This window comes from Aspergillus alliaceus (assembly GCF_009176365.1).
Source record: "Aspergillus alliaceus strain CBS 536.65 unplaced genomic scaffold BDW43scaffold_7, whole genome shotgun sequence".
NCBI lineage: Eukaryota > Fungi > Ascomycota > Eurotiomycetes > Eurotiales > Aspergillaceae > Aspergillus > Aspergillus alliaceus.
Window position 1 is genome coordinate 171515 of NW_022474690.1, and position 22064 is coordinate 193578.

At 49.4% G+C, this 22064-nt stretch overlaps 7 protein-coding genes across 7 annotated transcripts; 2 read left to right on the plus strand and 5 right to left on the minus strand.

Moving 5' to 3' along the window:
• On the minus strand, window positions 1–6602 carry BDW43DRAFT_224031 (anaphase promoting complex subunit 1). Its single transcript, XM_032039438.1, has one exon. It carries the CDS (start codon window positions 6459–6461, stop codon window positions 195–197), a length of 6267 nt encoding a protein of 2088 aa, XP_031903599.1. The 5' UTR covers window positions 6462–6602; the 3' UTR covers window positions 1–194.
• A 304-nt stretch (window positions 6603–6906) lies between these two features.
• On the plus strand, window positions 6907–8950 carry BDW43DRAFT_297809 (uncharacterized protein; the record flags this gene model as incomplete). Its single annotated transcript, XM_032044456.1, has 2 exons — window positions 6907–6965; window positions 7024–8950. 2 exons carry the CDS (start codon window positions 6907–6909, stop codon window positions 8948–8950), a joined length of 1986 nt encoding a protein of 661 aa, XP_031903600.1.
• Window positions 8951–9713: 763 nt separating this feature from the next.
• On the plus strand, window positions 9714–11186 carry BDW43DRAFT_224170 (glycosyltransferase family 8 protein). Its single transcript, XM_032039439.1, has 3 exons — window positions 9714–9925; window positions 10057–10513; window positions 10598–11186. Exons 1-3 carry the CDS (start codon window positions 9892–9894, stop codon window positions 11055–11057), a joined length of 951 nt encoding a protein of 316 aa, XP_031903601.1. The 5' UTR covers window positions 9714–9891; the 3' UTR covers window positions 11058–11186.
• A 128-nt stretch (window positions 11187–11314) lies between these two features.
• Window positions 11315–13655, minus strand: BDW43DRAFT_307788 (translation initiation factor 2A; the record flags this gene model as incomplete). Its single annotated transcript, XM_032046319.1, has 6 exons — window positions 11315–12486; window positions 12548–12776; window positions 12832–13255; window positions 13308–13379; window positions 13463–13532; window positions 13631–13655. 6 exons carry the CDS (start codon window positions 13653–13655, stop codon window positions 11315–11317), a joined length of 1992 nt encoding a protein of 663 aa, XP_031903602.1.
• A 988-nt stretch (window positions 13656–14643) lies between these two features.
• BDW43DRAFT_307789 (uncharacterized protein) lies at window positions 14644–15584 on the minus strand (the record flags this gene model as incomplete). The annotated part of the gene is made up of 2 exons (XM_032046320.1): window positions 14644–15442; window positions 15514–15584. 2 exons carry the CDS (start codon window positions 15582–15584, stop codon window positions 14644–14646), a joined length of 870 nt encoding a protein of 289 aa, XP_031903603.1.
• A 1058-nt stretch (window positions 15585–16642) lies between these two features.
• On the minus strand, window positions 16643–18118 carry BDW43DRAFT_307790 (uncharacterized protein; the record flags this gene model as incomplete). Its single annotated transcript, XM_032046321.1, has 2 exons — window positions 16643–18069; window positions 18109–18118. The coding sequence occupies 2 exons, from the start codon at window positions 18116–18118 to the stop codon at window positions 16643–16645; spliced, it is 1437 nt and encodes a 478-aa protein (XP_031903604.1).
• Window positions 18119–18881: 763 nt separating this feature from the next.
• Window positions 18882–20138, minus strand: BDW43DRAFT_307791 (ESCO family N-acetyltransferase; the record flags this gene model as incomplete). The annotated part of the gene is made up of 2 exons (XM_032046322.1): window positions 18882–20049; window positions 20107–20138. 2 exons carry the CDS (start codon window positions 20136–20138, stop codon window positions 18882–18884), a joined length of 1200 nt encoding a protein of 399 aa, XP_031903605.1.
• Window positions 20139–22064: the final 1926 nt, after the last annotated feature.

A 22064-nucleotide genomic window follows, 5' to 3' on the forward strand; every position in this document is an offset into this window, starting at 1 on the left:
GACGTTTCTTGGATCTCTCATGGCTTGGCATGCGGTAACCTACTGTACTCCTGACTATGCTATAAAAGAAACCTTGACCCTAACAAGAAGGAACGACAGGATTGTAAATCATTAGAAAAGGACGAGGAAGGCCAACAGTTTTTCCGTATTCAGCCTTCAAGTCATATCATGCGTAATAACATAAGTATACACCTTCAAAAATAATCACCAGACTGAACGCCCAAGATCTTCCAGCGTGCCTCTTCTACGAAATCTCGCCGTAGCCACAGTCCCTCGGACTCGCTCGCCATCCTTGTGGCTAGATCCTCCGATGTTCCAGTCTCTTCTTCGAGTTCTTGCATGCTCTCATCGGAATGAAAGCCGAGAAAGTTGAACAGAAGCCGCAATTGCCAGATTCGATCGCGAATTTCATCAGGATGTGCACCACGACCTTGTTCTGTGCGGATGATATCCTGCACTGTGTTCTCAATCACGAGCTTACTGTCAACCGCCGACTGTCGTAACCATGGCGCATAGGAGACAACATTGGTGCCTGGGGTGCGAGTACGGGCTGGGAAAGATGATGGTAAGACGAGAGCCTTCTCACGAACATCTAACGCCTGGAGCGACCTAAGGCTGAAAATCCACTCCCACATGCTCAGCGATGGCGAGGACGGAGGAGTGGGAGCAGTCACTCCGGTGAGCGGAGCAGCAAGGGTTGGCCTTGCCGCTGGCGGTAGTCCCTTGCCATGGTTTGATGCAGTTGTGGACGAGGGAAGAACGTCCTGGGCTTCGCTGAGCCCCACTAATGTCGAAACAAAGGCAGACGAGCCTGTTGGGTTGTATGTCGCTTTTCGTCGTAAATAGACCGACTGGTCGCCGCGTCGGAATTTCTCCCGGAGAGGAGGGTGGCGCGTGAAGTCAAGCACCAGCGGCCAATAATCGGCGCTGTGAACTTCTACTTTCGCGATGGAGCCCAGTTCAGGCAGGAGACAGGGGGCGGTGATTTTTCGGCTACTGCCGCTGGCGCTTGTCACTGTGATAGGAATGGATATGGGCCGGCGAGAATCAATGTCTCGGGGCACGAAACAGCGCGGCTCGGCAGCGAGAACCCATAAGTGGCGGAATGCCTGTAAATGACATTTGTTATCAAGTACTGTTGTCGGGAAGACCGGGTATAAGGAACAGATGAGCGACGCTATAGCCAGATCGGACGTGCCGAGAGTGTAACTGCCTCCGCCCAGGAAAAGCAGCCCGATCGCCATATGTGCTGCCATATGACTGCCATAGGGTGTATCAGCATCCACACGCCCATGCAAAGAGCGTAAGCGGCGGAACAACGCTAGGTCCCCCGTCCCTGCCATTACAGTTGCTGCTGAGAGCGCCACGACATCCTGACAGTGCCGGACGGAATTCCTCGCGAGCTTCCCGTCGTAGTTGATAGCCGGAAGTCTACAGATGCGGATAAACTGATCAAGATATGAAAGGAGGATGTCACGCACTGTTGTCTGCGCAGAACCCGCATAGCGGAGACCAAGTGTGAAGCAAAGACCAGCAATGATATTGAAAAATGGCATATCCTCGCTTTTCAGTCGCCGGACTCCCGTCAGACGGTACCGGCGGCGGTAAAGCCCTGGAAGGTTTTGAATGAACCATTCGTCACTGGGTTGGATACTATCCCACATGATGACATGCCGGGCAAGTGTACGAAGGAGGAACAAGTCTGGTCGTACATAGTCGTAGCGTACTGTGGTGTCAGGGATATTGATCTTCTGGGCCAGGATCTTGTCATTCGTCTTCATGAAGATAATTGCCAGGGCAATCGTTGCACCGGCAGTAGCCCTGTCAAGGACATGTGCTAAGTCAACGTTCTTCGTCCCTACCGCCACGGCCAACAGTCTTTCTACAATATGCATGTCTCGCATCCCTCGTAGATCCTTTCCCTTCGCTAAGTTGATAAAACCAAGAGCCATCCCGGCAGCTAAACGGTAGCCTTCGTCACGCAAATCTTCTCGACCTGCGGAGGTTTCCTCCTGATCCACGTTTTCGATCTCTGATAGCATCACTTCACTCATTCTTCGATGTTGGGAGCCGCAGTACAGTAAGCCAATCCCCATAATACCGGCGGTTTGGGTTAGCGGCGATAGATTCAGCTCGGCGGCACCGAGAGGGAGCATTCTCGTTACATGGACTGACAAGAGCCGGGTGATTAATGTATCCATCGTGCCCAGGTAAGAGGCAGATAGGCCTAGTAATAGACCAATAGACGTCATTGTATGCTTGGGAGTCAAGTACTTAAAAGCTACCCATTTCGCCAAAGACTTCAGATGGCCATTGAGTCCCAGGGCTAACAAAAAGCCAGCGTGCCGATTGGTTAGCTCTTGCGGTTTGTTAAAAAGAATCCACGAGGTGTCAATACCCCTGGAGTTCCTCGATATTGCGAGACCGGTAGAAACACCATTATGAAAGAAGGCCCAGCATACCTTTTCCTCGCTAAATGATGTCCGATCCGCGCTTATCGTTACATTCGAAGGTTTCATGATACACTGCAGCGAGAATGAAGGAATTGGGAGCTTCTCAGTTAGCAGAGGTAGTCGCCCACTGAATGCTAGCATAGCCCGTCCTATAGGAATGGATAACGTTCGAAGCGTAACAAGTTGCACCAGCTCTTTCTGCGCCTCTAGTAAATCCGAGTCGTTCCAATCGGGCTCTGGGATACACTCCGCTGCAGGGGGTTTAGACTGATTTAGCAGCCTAGCGGCTTCGATGAAACGCTTGTCCTCACGAAAGATTAGTCTAGTCACGGAAAACCTATCTGCCTCGGCAGATGCCTCGAAGGAATTGATCGTATCGATATCCAGGGAGGAAACGCCAATATGATGAACATCGCGTATCGCGTCATGCGACACAGCAGGGTGCCATGCTGACGGCGTGCAAGGGTTATAAGTACACATCGATATACTTAGATCTTCGCGATCGACTAGCTCTAGGAGTGTTGAGCCCCATGACGTTGAAGCATGCATCTGAGACTGCATGATGGCTTCGTACAAATGAATACTGATGCCCTCTGGGAATGTCTCAATGACACTTCTAGTGAAGCCCCAGCGATGAAGAAGCTTTGTCCGGTCGAGAGACGTTGAGGCGTTATGTACTTCGGAGAGAAAACCATCCAATGCCAGTGTTCTTGGGGTGAGCATAAAGCATTCTTGCCATAATTTCCCCTTTCTCGGAGTGTGTTCTGACCCGGTTACCAGGTTAAGAAGGGTGAAAAGGGGGAAAGGAAACTGACGCCACGCAGTCTCTACATAACTGAAGACTGAAGGGGGCGTAAAAAGCTCTTGTGGTACATCTAACATGGAAATCCGGGTATCTTCGAACTGCCAGCGGTCAATACTAGCAATCTCCATGCCATAATATGCATCTTCGGCCCATGTCCAAGACTTCCATCCTAACCACCCTCCAATTTGTGCTAAAACTGGAGCCAGTAGACCCAAGGCTTTGCGAGACTCCTCGCTTTCACAGATCGACAGCTTTTGTTCTTCACGAAGTAGATGTAGCCCGACAAGTATTGTACACAGAGCGGTCTGTCGTAGACTCTGGCTGTAAGAAAGCGCTGTTGGAAGATGGCCGTCTGAACCTACAACCGCGATACCCTTGGGAGTTTGCAAGAATTCGCGGGTTAAAGCTGCACATCGGAGCAAATAAGTATTCTTGCGGTATGTTGGCCGGCTCGAGCCTGTTTGCTCAGTCTTCATGGACTTTTTCCCGAAGCAAGTACTGCGATCTTCTCTAGCATCTCGTTCGACAACCCAACCCCAGGAGCTGGTGTTTATCCATGATGACACAACACCAGCAGACCCTGACTCTTGGTCTAACATCGTCTCCCAACTTTCCAAGTCCACATGGCTGCCGCTGCTTGACCGTAGCAGGGCTTTCTTTTTACGTATGCGCTGTGCAGGCGCCCGTGACTGGTCACTATTAATAAATGGAATTGCCATTGCAAACAGGACCACTACCATTGCGGTCCACTCGAGGTCTTTTTCGGTTGTTTCCCTTTCGCGAAGCCAGTTCACTGTTTCCCACCAAGCTGCTAGCATTCCGTCGCCGGCTTTCTCTGAGTCTGGCAAAACAAATCGACAGGTCCTAAAGATATTCTTCACAAGTTCATTTCTAGGCTCCATATGGATCTGTAGCCTATGCTTCCGCCTTTCGGAATCGATCAGGTCAACCTTCCCTTGAATGGTGGCGTGATCTAGACCGGTAATTGTGAAAGAATCAGTCATGAGCCGATGCATACCGCTTTCCCTCGGCCGATTTACAGATGCAGTGGGAGAGACTCCGTATGGCTCATATAACAGAAGTTTCTTCGGCACATCAACAGTGATTGGGCTGCTCCAAGGACTTTGTAAAAGAAGCTCTTGCTGTCCGTTATCTGTCGTGCTCAAGGTCATGATCCGTGAAATCTGTCCATCAACAATCTTACAAGCATCACATATACCTGAGAAGTGCTGTACGCTGGTCGCATGAACAAGTAACGAGCGCTCATCTGGGCTTTTTCTCTCCTTCATTCTCTTGGAAAACAATGATTCTTTCTTCGGGATTGAGACCCTGTCTGCTCGTAAGTTAACAACTGTCATCGACTTGGCGTCTTGGTCTACAACACAAAGAGCTAGAACAGCTGAATTCCCATTCTGCGAGCCCGTGCATTCCGAGGGACATATTGTAATAGTCCTCGGCTTTCGGGACGGCTTCGACTTGACTGGAGTATGAAAATTGTTAGAGAACCGGGAGGAAAAGCTCTCAACTTTTGACAGCAGAACCTCCTCGGGAAGACCCGATGCTGATTCTTTGAGGTCCATGTTCTCAAATCCTTCAAATAAACTTTCACTGTTAAGCTCCTCCAGGAGCCTGTCAACCGGAGCATCAACGAAGCTGGTGGTTGTGCTATATACCGAGCCATTTCCAGGCGGTAGAGAAGCCCTAGGGTTGAAACCGAAGCTTCCGCGGCTGCTTGCAGCACCTATCGACTGTCGGAGGTTTCCGTGCGGAATAGAGCTCGATTGGCTTCCTGTAGCAAGGTCCGAGAATGTTATCCTATCTTGACCAGTCGCAAGGTCGGCTCGAGCGAGCAGAGAGCTCACCCGCCTTGAAGTTTTCAGTGGAACTCCAATATCACCAAAATCCTGGCCCAGTTTAGAGGCAAGGTCGTCGTCATCTGGTATTCCATCGGTAGAGTATTGCGAATGAGACAGGCCCGGTGTATTCCAATTATCGCCCCTAGGGCCAAAGCTCTCCCTGGTAGCAGAGGGGCGAGCGCCAGGAGTTGTTGTTCCTGTTGCCACTCCAAAATGCGAGCTACGTCGCTTGGACCAGGTACCACCTGTCTCGCGCCGTCCCCTCTTCTTAGACGAGGGATTAGCTCCATCTTCCCTGTAACGTGCTGTCCAGATAGTGTACAGCCCCGTATTGACATTGACGGTCAACACTAGAATTAGGGGACCGTTAATTAGATTCCTATTAGACTCTAAGAGCTCGTCTCTGGAAGAGACATAAATGATCTCATCCGCTGCGCCCAATACGTCCAACCCAGAAGGTCCGCTGGTAATACTACTTTGTAGAAAACGAGATGTCTGGTTGGTCACAACGAGTCCCATTTCTGAATGCGGGTCCATGAGGGAGAACACCCTAGGTAGTTCGGGCTGTTTGTGCGGCGACCTTAGACCAGTGCCTTGAGCAGGGGATACAGTCAACGACGGTCTTTTGCCTCTAGAAGGGACTTCTAGAGATTGGGATATGCGCAAGTCCACTGTTGTAGGTAACGACGACATGAACGAGTTGGGCGGCGCCATTGGGTAGAGACTCGTATCTTTATTGTCCTCCTCGTACATTTTTCTCTGAAATAAAAGACCCTTGGGGGTTGCGAATACTGAATCCACCTCGAATGGTAATGGAACGACATGACTGTTGCCCGCCAGGAAGAAGATATGGGCTTGAGATTTTAGGACCACAACCAACGCTCTAGTCGATTCGAAGTCATTGGCTCCTTGAGCACCTCGTCCACGTATATTCAAGGTCACTCCTGTGGTTTCTAGTCTCGATTCTTCCCCATCCTGTTGACCTTGTGAACCACGACCTCGGCCGGGATCGTTGTTTTTTCGAAAAAGGCCCTCATTCGTCGCTGGAGAAACCTTGCCATTGGGTCTATTCAACTGACTAACCGAAAAGTTTGTCAGAAGAGCATGCCTGATCTCCTCCTTTTCAAGATCTAGCCGGTACACCCTCTGCACAGTCCTTGCTCGAGACCAGACTACGCAAGTCTTCGTCCAAACGATCTCATCCTCGACGGCGCCATTCTGGCCTGTATCGACACTAGTCAACCATGCATAGTGATTATCGGACGGATCGGGAGGCAGTAATCCCTCTGCGACGAGAAAAGGTATGGCCGAGGGCTGGTGAAGGCCAAGGGATCGGACAGTAGCCATTATCGGCGCGAATAAACAGATGTCGTCGTAGAATCACTGGCAATGGGAGCCAGGGGCGAGAACATGTTCATTGCCCATTGGGACTGCGTGACCTGATGTTAAACTGAGCGCTGTGTCCTGACTTATGGTGCAGTGTGGAAAATGCTTGGGAGGGGTGACGCGCTGGACGCGGCGGAGCTTTCTCCATTTATTTCTTTAATCAGCTGCTTTTTTCTCTCCGCAACACACCAAAAACAACTTCGTCTTTCCTCCACATTGAGTGCGCCACCCCTTACGCTTGACTAGATTCGAGGGTATTCTCACTCACGATATCCCATAGTTTCTTCGATTAACCCTCACCCGGTTTAATTTCTTCATATATTGCTTGCTATACGGGATTAGTCGCCCTGCGGTTGTTTGCAGCTCTACAACCCAGCAAGGACCCCAATCGCATTCATCAACCACCATGCCATCCTTTCCCTCTAGGCCCTTGGCCCGGCCTAGAGATGACGGCCTGCAGCTAAGGTACATGGCCTTTGTATCCTCACCCTTGAACAGCGCTAACAGAAATCTTCACATATAGCTACCAACTTCCTCACCGCGTTTACACCGCCAAGGGCTACCCTGTCCTCGCACATAATGGCTCGTCAATTATAATCTACGGCTATGAAAACGGATTGAAGGTAATTTGGAGAGGCGGAAGACCGTTTGCAAATGGGAAACCGTCGGCCCCCCCAGACAAACCGCAAGAGAAAACTAACCGAGGCAACGACGACGCCATCATGATCATCGATTCTGATGACGAGAGCCCCGCGGAACCCCTCAAAAGTGATGAAGCAAGTTATCAATTTGAAGATGAAGTACCGGAGATTGATCCCATTTTCCCATTTGAGAGTGTACTGCACCAGATCGACATCCCCCTTGGGGCCAGAGTTCTCGAGTTGGCTGTTCCTCGCATTCTTCCCGAGGGCGCACGCTCATCGCTCGATCATTTCCCACCTATTCTGAAGAAACACATGGTCATCTCGGCTGTATGCGCTGATCTTTCTACCCGGGTTGTGACACTGCCTTTGTCCCCCCCTCATCCTGCCCGATTCGAAGTCTCCTCGTGGGTTCAGGCGTTATCCATTAGCGGAGGAGTATCGCACCAGGATGTGCCAAGGGGAGTGAGCCTTGCCTTCACTTATCAAGAGGCGGAGCTGCAGGAAGGTCAAGATAAGGCTCGAAGCCAAAGTGGATCTAATGGAAATGGCCCGGGGAGGTGGGATCTCCTTGTGGCCACTCATTCAGCCGAGTCATCGGGCCTACTCATAATACACCGAATTCCAATTGTAGAACAGACTGATCATGGCGAAGTGCAGTATCGTTTAGATGATAGTGATATCGACTCAAAGCGACGTTACCTGCCGAACCCGGCCCAAAATATCGCCTTCAACCCATCATCCTACCCGTCACCCCGACACTCAACGTTACTTGTCACCTTTCATAGTGGATGTGTCAAAATTTACTCTTGTTTCTCTACGAAACCACTTAAAGTATCGCGCAGGACTTCCAGTCCTCAAAATGATTTCGGGACGTCGGATACAGAAGGAAAGTGGCTGATCAGTCTTTATCCCGGATTTGAGCAGTCGCCAAATGGGCTTCCACGGCGGAAAACTATCATAAATGCGGAATGGGTGCTTGGTGGACGAGCCATTATGGTTCTCATGGCGGATGGTGAATGGGGGGTGTGGGATGTTGAAGGGGCGGGCCCGGGAACTGTGAAGGGCCCGCTCCAGCGTCAATCCAGCGTACAGGGAGTTACTGGCGGATCATTGACCGCATTTTCCGTCAGTGGTCGGATCTTGAGTCCGCTGTCTGGGGCCCTGTCTGAAACGGGCGTTTCTCTCACAGAACAGCGTCCCAGATTCGCGCCCTTGACACCACATACCAAGCGTGTACGCGAAGATACCTTATTGAAAGGTGCCACGATTGGATCGACCGTTCCGTCTCTGTGCGGAGAAATTTCCGTTTACCAAACTAATTCATACCGTGATGCCCTAGCTGACGAGTCGATTCTGCTGCGACACGGCAACCAGAGTGCTGTCATTCCAAGTCTGCTGTCCTTGTGGCGGAATGCTGTAAAGGTAACTGGTACTTTTGATGCATCTAATCGCTGTCGAGTCTCTGCCATCCAAGGTATCACTTTAATGGGCGAAAACTTAAAGGGCATTGGGCACTTGCCTGCAGTTTCTCGCCAGACTTGCCAGGCCGAAAGTGGAGGATTCGATACTCTTCTCACTGCAGAACGCCGAATCATAATCCTTGCTCCACGACTGATCACGCCAGATGAGTCTTGTGCATCTCTGGGATCAGTGAATGAGACCTCGGCCGTAGAAACCGACCAACTGAGGCTTCGCCGTGGTGAACTTGACGTGGAAGGAATGGACCGGTTACTAAGTGGGATGGCTAGCGGTAATCAATCTCTCCAAATGGGGAGTCCTATGAAGCGAGCACGAATTTTCACCTAAGCAGTGAATAATTGACCCGCTCGTGGAGATTAGATTCCACAAAGTACAACCACTGATATGCAGCTGCGAATATGTTGTCGGCAAGGGGCGCTAGGTACACTCTGCCCATTGAAGGCATGTTTAATCGTCAAGTAATGGAGAGATATCGATGCAGATTTAGCGACCCTCCCACAAGTCTGGATACCTGTCTAGTGGGCTATATGACAAGCTAGAGATGGTAGATGTGGCTAACCATCGAAATCGAAGATACCCAAATGATCATATCAACGGCCCAAACGTCTTCCTTCCTTCCTTTCTTTATTTGATAGCCTATCGAATGCATTCGCGCTGCAAGGTGGAGCGCAAGGCGAGAACCATGCCTTGAAATCCTTCCCTCAAAGAAAAGGATAAGCTCTGTATCGGCTGCGATATATCAAAGGGCCTCCGGCCATGCCCATCCATCCAGTTCGCTGGACCTCGGTTTCCATACGGTGGCATTGTTCTAGCTATCATCCCCTACTAGTAGGATTTGGATTGACTGTTCCATCTTGTCGGCCTAGGCTGTTCCTGGTCTGTCTTTTGGCAAGGACGATTGCCTATTGACATCGTTCTAGACGGCTCCACATCAGTATCAGTACTAGGAGACGGACAGATAACAGCCATACCAACTGGTAGGGATGGGACCAAGGAAACCGGAGAAGTGGGTGGGCTACATTGTTGACCTGATTAAAAGCATAGTAGTAGCAAGTAAATAAATAGTAGTAGAATTAAGTATGTACGGGAAATTGCCTTCAACGACAGCGGAAATTAGACCGGATCGGATTTAATGACTAAGTAACCTTTTGATTCTCACTGATAAGATCGAATTCAATTTCCCCCAGACTCCCCGAGGCAGATCATTATACTCTCTCATTACATTTACAATTTCTCGACTGAACTCAGTTTCTAGGTTAGCCCACAAAATGATTCAATCGTCGCCTTCGCACCAAAAAGGGGGTAAGTGAGCATACAATCAATAAATTCACCTCAGCAACACAATGAATATACACCCGATATTATCTTGTTACACATGCACAGCCAAACAAAGGAACTCTAGTAGCTAGGCTAACAACCCCGAAATTGAATAGAAAAGGTCTGGGCCTCCCTGATAACGAACCTCTCCTACCTCCCAGGCATCCTTACCCTCTCACACTCCCTCAAAGCTACCCAAACGGTTTACCCTTTCATCGCACTCTACACCCCCACCTTCCCCACCGAGGGCCTAGCAGCGCTTCAAGCGCGCGGAATCCGCACCCAGGCCGTCTCCACCGTGCAACCAGGCCAGAGCAGAGTCTTCGTCCGAGACCCACGGTTCAACGAGACATGGAACAAACTGATTGTATTCTCTCTGGTGGAGTACGATCGCATTGTTCTCTTGGACGGGGACATGCTGGTTCGGAAGAATATGGATGAGTTGATGGACGTACCGCTGGACGAACCGAACTCGGAGTTGGACGGCGAGGAGAACACGAAGGGGAGGGTATTCGCAGCAAGTCATGCGTGCGCTTGTAATCCGTTGCAAAAGCCTCATTATCCCAAGACTTGGTATGTATATGCAGACCAGTCCCTTCCTTTGGGATCGCAGACTATAATCGGGCTAGTGTACTGATGCGATGTGCGCACACAAAGGGTCCCCTTGAATTGTGCTTTCACAAGCCAGCACTCTGATCCCGTCCAAGCCCAGTCGTCCGGTGCCCCCGCCGCAGCCGGTGTTGCTATGCTGAACAGTGGCCTATTAGTTGTGCGACCTAGCTTGTCTACCTGGGCGGAGATCCAGGCGGGTCTCCAAATGCCTGAGCGCACAGATAGATACGATTTCCCCGATCAAGAGCTCTTGTCAGACGTGTTTCGAGGTCGATGGGTGGCATTGCCGTATGTGTATAATGCGCTAAAGACGTTACGGTGGGCTGGAGTGCATGATGCAATCTGGAGGGACGACGAAGTGAAGAACGTGCATTACATCTTTGACAAGAAGCCGTGGCAGGAAGACCCTGATAATGGGATGGATGAAACAAGCCGTTGGTGGTGGGAGGCGAATAGACACAGGAAAAAACTGGAAGTAGAAGTGGGGATTACAGATGGACATTGAGGCAGCAACCTAGAGATTTTTTTTCTGTTAAGCTCATGACTCATGTGGGCCTTTTCACTCATCCAATGTATATACAGTACATATACCCCAGCTCTCCCGATAGAGATGGACAAAACGCCATAGATAGACATCAGATGATAGAAAGAGTCGGGACAAAGCAAGATTAGTCACGTAGACTATATTTACACTCAGAATAATGAACCCAAAAAGATTTTGAATCATATCCAAGACGTGCGATCTAACACTTCAGCGCACCTCTATCCAATGTAACCCAGCGACTCCAGCTCCTTGCGCACTGCCTCCTCGGTCTGGATCTTCTTCAGCTGCGTATCCTCTAACTTCTCTCCACCCGCAAGACGCATTTTCAGCTCGTCAATCGCACGGATCTTTTTCAAAAGCCCGCGGATCTTCTTATCCTGTGCGGTTGGCGCAGCGGCAGCTTCTACTGTAGCGTTGCTGTTTGGCTTGGTCGAAGCAGGTGATGCGCCATTGGCCTGGTTTGCGTTCTTACGCTCGGTATTATTGACCTTAGACCGGCTACGCTCGTGACCCTTATCCCCATGGCCTTCCGGATTGCGGACAGGTTGCCCATCCTCGCCTTCCTTCAGCTTCTTTGCCTCACGCTTCTTCTTATTCCTGGCAGCAGACTTGGATAGCTTCTCCGCCTGATCCACACCCGGAGGCAGAGCAACACCTCCTCCAGGAGCGGCTCCCGGAGGAAGATATTCCTCAACCGGCTCGGCGCCAGGAACCTCACGCCTCCGTGGCTTACCAAAGCCATTCAAAGCACCACCATTTGCACCATCCCGGACAAAAGCGGCACCACCCTGGTCTTCCCGCTTGAATGCAAGTGGCGTAAGTTGACCACGGGCGCCCGGTGGACGGTAGGCACCTGCAGGCTTCACAGGAGCTTTCCTCGTGCTCAGATATGCAACTGCGGATGGGTGGGGCGTTGGGAGTGGGTGGAATGGATCACCCAGAGGATGTTGGGTGGTGGACTGCGGTCTCCAACACACATCGTAGAGCTCGTTCATGTCCTCATTGTACATCAAGGCACCACTGACATGCCACAGACGGATGCCGTTATCAACTCTAAGACGGGGGCTAGTGGTAGCCGTCAGAATGTACTTTCCATCGGGAGACCACTCGCAAACACTGGCATTCGACGCTTCCACGGTGGCGATCTTAAAGTAGTTCCTTTCCAGATCATAGATATCCATTTGGCCAGCCAAATTACCAAAGCCAGCAACCAGGACAAAGCGTCCGTGAGGGGAGAACGAGATGGTGTTTCGGGGGGCGAGGGGGAAACTGTGCTGCGGCACCCCACGGAAATTGAAGATTGTGGTCTTGGCTGGCATATAACCGTAGACGACACCAAATTCTCTAGAGTTGGGAGACCAGGTCACATCGTGAATCGGTCCCTCCTTATCTACAAAAAATCCAATTAGCATCTGTTCCTTAGCATTCGACGTGCGATGTGAAACACATACCCAAGTCGACTCGATAATCAAAACCACCCGTAGCACCGAGCAGGTACAGCGTGGTCTCTCCATAGTAACTCTTGCCCGTCCGATCAACGTCAGTCTGGGCAAGAACAAGCAGAGTAGTTCCAGAAGCGTTCCATTTCAATTGGACCTTGTCACCCTTAAAGAAAGTTTTCTGCGAGACCGGAGCTCCAAATTGAGGCACCATAAACACTTTGACTGCAGCGGGTTGGCCCTGTGAGAACAGCGTCAACAAAAGATGCGAGCGATAGATATCAGCTCTTACTGACCTTGCGTTCAGGGATGAAAACGGCAACAGACTGATTCTTTCCTGGCGAGACCGCAAAGTCAATCACCCCCTCCACGCGCAGCTTATTCCAAACCTTCGATAGGTTATCGCTTTGGTAGAATTGGACCTCATTAGTGACAACCCGAGCGCAGTAACACTCGTCGGACGTGTATTGAAGGTTCCAGCCCGTCTGTGACTTCTGGACGTAACTGCCCACGATTGTGCGCTCATCTCCGTTGCTGTCTAATGAAGTCTCCACTACCTTCCAAACCTTCAAATTCTTAACTGCGTCGCCATTCGCATCCTTCGTCGGACGCTGCCAAGTAATCAGATAGGTCCCAAGAGGTGAGAATCCCAATTCGAAAACATTGTCGGCAGGGATATTCGTGATAACATGTCCGACCGAAGGATCGATGATAGTGACCCTGACAACCAGTTAATAGACACATCACTTTCCTCTTGAGAGAGATGGCATACTTCTCAGGAGATGCCCACGCAAAATACCGGCCACAGGGGGAATAAGCGCTACAGCGAAGGTTTCCCTCAGGTCTGCGAATATGATACGAATTAGATCGGTATACTTGAGCGAGCGCCCGTAGTCGCCAAAGCGAAGGGTTGAGAAAGAGACCTACCTCTCAAAACCTGACAAAGACTCATAAACCGGGGCCGCATCCAAGATGCCAATACCCTTGACAGTCCGGACTGCAGAAAGTTAGCAAATCATTGTTCATCGTACCCTCAATGCGTCTATCCGCAATGGCAGTTATATGCCGGGACACAACGCAGGTAGGAAGACTCACAAGCAACCTGAGTAGGAGCTGCCATGTCGACTTTCTAGCTTCGGTTATTTATACAATGAAATGAAGATGTTTATCAGCGCAGCGGAACGGGAGCGCAGATGCAACGTTTCCGTAATCAGTCCAGACACAATCTCCCAGAGAAGCTATCGCTGGGATTGTGTATTGTAACGGATTACAATAAGGCAGTGTTTCCAACACACAAGTTCGGTGATTATGCGTTACCGGTTGAGTAGGGAGTAAGAGCGAGGACTCGATCGTGAATAATGACAATGGTAGAGGTGCTGTAACTATGCGTGGCGAGATGTTGTTTGTCTGACGCAGCGAGACACTCAGCCGCCCACACACAAAGGAACCGAAATCAAAAAAAGTTGGCCGGTTAAAATAGCCGTCGGGTCTCCAGTCTAAGAATTCCTCGGTGCTTGACAAGTCAATGCCAGCAATGAATGGGACAGGAACACTGTAGGGGAGCGTGAGTGGGAGGTGGTGGACGAGGATAGATTTGAAGGGGGGGGGGGGGAGTAAAGAACGAGGGAAGCGGTGGAAGGAAGAGAGGAAAATTTATTTGGGGCAGAAAAAACACTTTCAATGCGGCGGCAATTCTGCAGAAAAACTAAACCCGCTAACAAGGAGATAGATCCATAGTATTCAATTACCTCCCTTTCCTTGATATATGACACTCTATGTTTGCTGATCAGTCCTAAATTCATTTATATTTGTTTTCCATCATCTTTGGTGTGGTGATCATTTCTAATTAAGAGTTCTATCAACAAACTACGAGTTCAAAACACATGCATACGCACGCAACCACCAAAAAAGGCACTTTCTGAGATCAAATCATACCGTTCCAATTTAATAAACAATAAATGGAGACAAGCGGACAAGAAGAGGAAGAAGGAATAGGAAAAGAAGCATTCAGTCCTACTACTTATACAATGCCATTAGAAAGAGAGTGTGTATTTGTGTGTGTGAGCCTAATCCCTCCGAGAAACATCGTGTGCTTTTGATTATTTCCCCTACGGTAAGCCCGATTTTCTGTCAGTCGACAGATCGCTAGGTTCTTCCTGACTTAAAGGTGTGGCAAGCCGAGGGGTTCTCACGGTGGTATCAACCACATCCGGATCGTAGGTCATCCCATCGACCATTCGAGCGTCCTGTAGTGGCTCGGGTGTAGTTGATCCGGTAGGCGACAATGCCACCGGTATCATTCCGCTGTCGCCGGAATGTTGAGATGATGATGGGATGAGATTGGCTCGAGTGATGCTAGGACTACCTAAAGAACTTGGCCGGCCTGTCGATGATGCCCTGTTCAAAGTTGGATGCGAAGTCGGCCCGCTGATGGTGCTAGCCCCTTCTCCAAACCCGACGAGACTAACATCTCCTTCATCGCTGAGATTACCAACACTCGAAGTTCCGTCGTCCGGCTCCTCACTCATCTTGTCAGCGTCGAAGGCATCGCTGCCGCTTGCCCATGTAGTGCGGGCGCCCACACTTCCTGTGGCACTGGCGCTACCAACGGTGCTTCTCTCCTTCAAGGTTGAACTGGTGTCAAAATAGCCTGGGATGTGGGACACGGGGACTGTGATGTTCGATTGCGACGCCCCACCAGTACGGGCAGCTACCACCCGCTCCAAACCAGCTAAACGGGAAATGCGGTCGGCTCGTTCTGCCTCTAGAGTTGTGGCAGAGGTTGTTGATGCAGAGGACGAGTGGTGCGCATGGCGGCCATGGGGGAGCGGCTGGCCGGTATGTCCATCTTTGATAGCGGTGGTTGACAAAGCTGATAGGGACGTTGTTCCAGAATTTGGAGTTCCTCTGAATTGCACGTTAGACAATTTTCAGAAGAATTTGTAAATCAGCCCAGTAAGAGGGAAGGAAGCGCTTACGGCCCCATGTCCGACGGGGTGACAGGATCAGAGGGAGGGGGAGGGAGGTTGATCAAGGTCGGCGTCGTCATTTTCTTCTTTTCGGTAGGAAAAGTGGCAAGAGATAGAATAATTCAACGGCAAGAGGTGTAATATTTGCTGTGAAATTATATCTAGGCTAACAGGTGGAAGTGAGATGGGTTGCAAAAACCGTCGCAAAATGGCTAGAGAGATGAGGATAAATAAGGTGGATATGAAACGATAGCGCCTCAAGACTCCACTGCGGCTTAAGGTTTGAAGTTAGGAAGAGACTAGAGTATGCGGGATTGGGTGTTAATGATTAATCAGTAGAATGAAGGATACTACTAATGAATAGAGAAGGTGTGGGAGGCAACTTCCATGGGGAGAGTTCCAATAGGAGTGAGTTCGGTTATGCAGATGGGAAAGTTGGAAAAGGACAATGGGTGGGTTTAGTTATTCTCAGAGTAGTAGTAGTAATAGTAACTTAAGGATAAATGTATAAAATGAAAGTGAGGCTAGATGGGCTGCATCCCTAGTCATGATCTGTTTTCCCTCAATTTTTGTCCGCCTCGATTTTTCCTTCCTTTCTTTCGTTCTCTCCCCCTTTTATTTTTCTCCCTCTTCATAATCAAGAATAGTCGCAACAAGAATTACCACTGAATACTAAACTACCCTAAAAGGATCATCGATAACGTTCCAACAAAAGACCCTACAGGAATGAATGATGTCATTGTCATGGGGTTCCTCTGGGTCATCCAATCATATATCATAGTGGGGCCGTGTTGGATCTGAAGAGATACTCCAAAGTACTGGCTACCCTACCTCACCGAGGTTCATTGGTCTTTCAAGGTCCCTCGTACCAAAGGCAAGTACTAGTAAGGAATACGTATATTTACTACTAGTAGTACTAAGTACTGATAACAACTCTCTATTCCCTAGCAGGCAGATGAACCTGAAGTCAATACAACATCCTATGGTCGACAGTAGCGTTTGGACTATCGTAATTCATTCATCATCCGAATATGTTGAAGTAAAGCAAGTTATATATGCACCAGGTAGTAGAAGGCACCCTCCACGCATGTTCCATCGCCTAACAAAACTTCCAACTTCTTCCTGACCAAAAAGGTTATCAATGGCTGGCCTTACGACTTTCGTAGTGAACCCGAAGATCATCTACTTCCTTTTGCAGACGCGACAAATCAGCCAGAATACCACTGGCATTAGACGGGTGAGGAATATATTCTTTAGGTACTTCCGGTTGCTTTTCCGACTGGAGACTCGGTCGGGTACTATCATTACTCTGGCTGCTAGAACCCCGGGTGCGCCGTGGGGGCGGAGGCGGCGGCAGAGGGTTACCTATCGATGATCGTTTCGTAGGTGTCCGGGAATTGGACCGAGACGATGGAGTTGAGACCTCGGTGCCCAGCGTCGATATTGCCGCACCAGAGTTTTGATGCTGTAGCGAAGGCCTCCGAGGAGTTTCCCCAGATGAAGCACTAAGTTCGGCATCCCGGGCCCGCGAAGGGTTCAAGGTCCAGGAGCTTGGACTAGGAGGGGGTGATTCGGTGCCCTCCATCTTTACGGCTGGCATAGAAAGCCTACTTGGGTTTGGCTTGGATAAAGTGGTTTTGGATCTTCTCATCTGGCTATGCCGCCTACTCAGCGGTGGGGTTGGTGGTCGCTTGTACTGGGATTGGCTGCGTCTTAAAGGCTCACTTGGCTTTTCGAGTTCACTACCAGCCGACCCAGTGAAGCAATCCTTTTCCACCTGCGATGGCCCGGGTGGAGATGAAGAATCCGGAGAGTAGCTATGAAAGGAAAGGCAGTTTGCATGTTTGGGAGGTGTGGGCTGGGGAGAGGGCGATGAGCCGGCACCGGAATTGATCAACTTCCCATGGTGACTTTTGGGTGGAGGCGGCGGCACCTTCTCCTTGTTGGCTGAACGGCTGGCTAGGGGCTTTGCATCTGTATTGAATGTTGGTAACGCTTCTCCTGTCGCAGGATGTTTTGATGTGTCCGTCCGTACGGTGCTTTGAAGAACATCCGTGGCGCAATTACCTGCAGTATTGGGCCTTCCATGAGGGGTCAATGATCGGATAGAGCTACTAGACATCGTGTTGCGAGAGCTTTTATAGTTTTCCCGATCTATGGAGCGTTCTCGATTGCTATCCTTCCTAGCCTGTCCTGTAGACTGCGCTGGTTGATATGGAGCTGTGTGTGGAGGAATACTGTGGATGGAAGCCTGGGAACGATAGTCGTCATGAGACGTTAAGGAGGGATGCGAGGAACCCCTTGCCGTAGATGATACAGTTACCCTTCGTCTCTCCATATCGTCTTCACTCATGTATGCATCCTGATGAAATGGGTCCGATATGGATTGATCGTCGGAGGACATCGAATCATCGAGGTCAGGTACGTGGGATGTGGGTGGGGTTCCGGAAAGGCCATTCGGCTCGAAGGAGACATTCTGGGAGGTTGCAGTAGATGATTGAGGTGTTAAGAAAGTTGTATTTGCAGAGATTGAGGTAGAGGATGAATGATGATGGATTGGGGGATCTAGGATGGTTAGCACTTAGCATCAGCACCTTCACTTACGCTCAATCATCCCCAAGATTCCGGAAGCGGCGGATCAAACTCACTCTCTGGCTTTCTAGGGCGGAATGGATTTAACCCAGACATCGCAGAGAAGATGGAAGGCACCAATCATGAGAGCGATGGAAGACAAGCTGGAAAAGAAAGTCCAGAAGGGAGAGAATAACAAACACCAGTCGGCAAAGGCAGTCAACGGCCGCTGACCACTCGCGCGGCTTCCGGAAAGCGCAACTAAACGACCAACGGTTCGCACAAGTGTCAATTAGGTACCTAATTCTACTGCCTAAGGAAGGTACCTTTAACCACTAATAGTATATTAACTAAGCTCGGTACCTGCTACCCGTACTTACTTTGGATAGTACTCTACTTCAGTAGTAGTATTATTATACGGAGTTTGTAGAATCAGTCTAAAAAATCGCCAATAATTTCTGCAGCGTGTGCGTTCTTGTCTGTCTTGCATTCCGATGAAGGAGGGAGAGAAACAAAAGAGAATAGAAAGAATAGGTATATGTTACAGGGAAAAATTAACCAAAAAAAAAGAAAATGAATAAGTAAAGAGAGATAAAAAAAAAAGCCCTCAAACGAAGACTAACCACCCAAACACCAGGGTTATACAATACGAAATGATAAATGGTCGTCACAGTATTCCTCCCTCGAGTTCCATTGTCCGAGAAAGGAGGGTATCAGCTCGCCCGTTTATTAAGAAAAATAAGAAACGTGTATCGCCCCTCCACAAGACTGGTTCCCTCCGGGTGTTACTGGTATGCAATTTTCGTTCAGCTCTCCTCATATACATGCCACTCATCATCCCCAAAGAACGACTGGGCTAAGGCTTTGCCACTTTCAGTAGGCTGGCTAAAAGCCATCTGCTCCTTGGGAATTTCCATGCCGTAAATGAAATTGCTAACCACGCAGTCCAAAAGGTCCATCGCGATTCCCTTCCGCCGAGATGAACCCGATGTCCATATGCGTGATATGCCCACAATCGCTGGATGAGTCTCGTTGCGAACTGTGATTGCAGAATCGGTGCGATTGGTTTGGGTGCAAGGTTTCTCAACCGGCCGTGATTCCCAAATTCGCTCCGTTAAGCAGGCACCGACGCATCGACTGTCCTTCATGTGCAGGAAAACTTTGTAGCGGTCCACTTTCTCCGATACGCCACTTTTTCGCAAATGTTTCGGGGATTCAGTCTGGCTCCATAGAATATCATCATCGATCTGAGGAGAAGACAACTCCTTGTTGATAACTTCGAGCACCTTCTTGGCCTGATTCTTCGCGGTCGGAGACGCTTTCCGATCGACAATGACCACATATCCCTCATCGAAGCGAGTTGCCTCGTAAACCCACCGCGAAGCATTTGCCCTCATAAACGCTTTGCCCAAATCCACCCCTGTTGAATTCATATCATGGAACTTTTTATGCAGGGCTGCATCCTCCGAGTTCGACGGCACATACTCCATCCCACAGGTCGCGCAAGTTCTCCTCACTTCGTGCCCCAGGTCAAGTTGCATCTGTTTCAAAGCGGGTTGTTGTGATGCTGCCTTCTTCTTGGGTGGATCTAGCGATGCGCGTACACTGTTGGAGTTGACTTCGGTGAGCGGGGAGCCATTGCTGACATCTTTATTCGCCGATTGTTGTTTGCGTTTAAGAAACGCGAAAGTGGGTTTTCGCGTGTTGGTGGGAGGGGGGCTCAACCGAGGCGGCGGTGAGGACGGAGGTGTAGACAGGTCATCATCATGTGTTCCTTCAGAAAGAAGGATGGAATTGCGACGCGAGGGACTGGACAGAACAGCGGCGGACGACTCGCGAATAGCATATTGGATGCTGTTCTCTGCCTCGTCCGATTCATTCCCAGATTGGACGCGTCTTTTCTTGGCCGCCGGGCTCTGTTCATCATCGTAGACGCGCCATAGGGGTCTACCGTACGTTTTCATCATAAGACCTCTAGGTTTTCACACTTGTTAGCCAAAGTGGCGGAATTCAAGGGGTGGAATCACGTACCGCTTAAATGAATTTGTTACAGTCCACGGCATCTCCCTATTTCAAATCATATATCCGACCGAGCCGAGCATCTATGGCCTTTTTTAGAGTCTATGCGATGAAGAGTGGGATGAAAACTGTATGTTGAAAGTCAAAAAAGTGGGAGGATGTTTATTATGATTTCACTGATGATGATTTATTTTCAAACGGGCGGAAGGCTTCGGCGGCCAACTGATCGACGGGTGACGGAACGCGTGCCCAGGAACTAGTCCCCATTTAGTCATATTACTCGCCGGGCGCAAGAACCCATAATGAAAGACTCCTGACTGTCGAAAGGGAATTTACTTACTCCCAAGTCTCTAGGAGAGAATAATCGCCCTAGATAGATGTAGCTGATGCTTTTGTTCTTTCTTTCTTCCCTCCCTTCCTTTCTTGGTTTTCCCTCCTTATATTTGTATTGTTTCGGAGAGTATCTATTATTCAGTCAATAAAAACGCTGTGAAGAATGAAAAGCATCACCATCAAGGGGGGAAGTGCGGAGGAGGTAAGTGTAAGTAGGAAGTAGGGAGGCACTCGCCAGCTTATAAGGGAAGTGACTGCTATCAAGTTGGGTTTTTGTTAGATTTTTGTCGGTTAGAAAAGGATCAAGTTCCAGGAGGATGCTAAGAATTCATCATCTAATATATACAATCAGTCAGGAACAAGGCATCCACTAATACTCGCTGTGGGCTTGAGATTGTGGAACTCTGGACACGGCATCAGCTCTCCTGTCTCTTTTTGCTGTCGTGTTATGTTTCCCGAACTTATACTTGACTTCGCCTCCTTAAATAATGAACAACGGTATGACCACCAACCACTTCAGTACTTAGAGCGTACGTTGCAGTATGTTAGGGTACTGGATAGTCATATGCTAGGTAGATAACCTAGGGGCCAGCTAGCTTCTAGGATAATGTGGCAAGTTCATCCATTCTCTTATTTCTATTTGTTTTGAAATCCATGGAAGGAAGTTCAAAGAACTCTCAGTGAAGGGATTTTCTCCTCTGTTTTATTTTAGGTTAATCGCCATTAGTGGCCTAAAATTCCCAGCAAACTATCCCCAGTGCATACCTTGAGTGGATGTGAACAGATCAAAGTGGAGGTTTGATCATCCATGCCCTTGCTGGTGAATCCCAAGACCCTACTGGACAAGAGTTGTGACGGGGTTTGCGCCTTATAAGTCTTCTCCCTCTCTCTCTGTGTTGCCATTTGGACTCTCATTGGCGTCCTTCTTATCTTCTATTTTTGACCGGAATCCAAGACAGGGGCACCAAATAGGGCGTCACATATATTCTTTTCAAGTCGATCTGCCCCTGTACTTGGCATGCCTAATGTGATCTACAACGTAGTCCGTATACATTTATCTCCCAATATTCATCCGTGACACAACGAAATCTTTTGATGAGTTGACTGCTCATCCATTTATTCATTTTTTTTTTCCTTAACAAAAAAAAATTGAAAATGAAGGAAGAAAAAAGCAGTCTCTCCCCTTCCCTGTTTCCCATAACTTCTTACCACTACCGCTACGTATAACTATGTACCACCTACCTTGGGACAGTGGATGACAAGCTAATTAAATTTAGACCTAGACCCAACAATAAGCATGTGTTTTGTACATGTACAGAGTACTACCGACCGAATATTAACAGATCTGTGTCACTTATTGTGGCGACTTGGATCAGTCTTCTTTCAAGCGGCAAATTCATGCAGGAATTCATGGCGGTGGCCTGTAAGGCGTCTGATAATTGCCCCGCCAAGTCTACCACTTACAAGGTAGAGGAAGGTCAGAAGGGATCGACAGAAGAACACTCTAGTTTGGTTGCACGTATAGTGGAGCGACAGCGTTCCCGTCGTATCAGACCCCGCAGTGTGCAGCAGCGCAGTAGAGACGTGATACAATGCCAGTCGATTAACCTCAGGTTATGGCGAGATACTACGCATAG

Bases quoted from the DNA above. Each gene is read 5' to 3' on its own strand.
- BDW43DRAFT_224031 (XM_032039438.1), bottom strand. From the start codon at position 6,461: ATGGCTACTGTCCGATCCCTTGGCCTTCACCAGCCCTCGGCCATACCT.
- BDW43DRAFT_224170 (XM_032039439.1), top strand. From the start codon at position 9,892: ATGATTCAATCGTCGCCTTCGCACCAAAAAGGGG. The intron at 9,926-10,056 runs GTAAGTGAGCAT...GAAATTGAATAG, and splicing joins GCCTTCGCACCAAAAAGGGG to AAAAGGTCTGGGCCTCCCTG. The intron at 10,514-10,597 runs GTATGTATATGC...GCGCACACAAAG, and splicing joins CCTCATTATCCCAAGACTTG to GGTCCCCTTGAATTGTGCTT.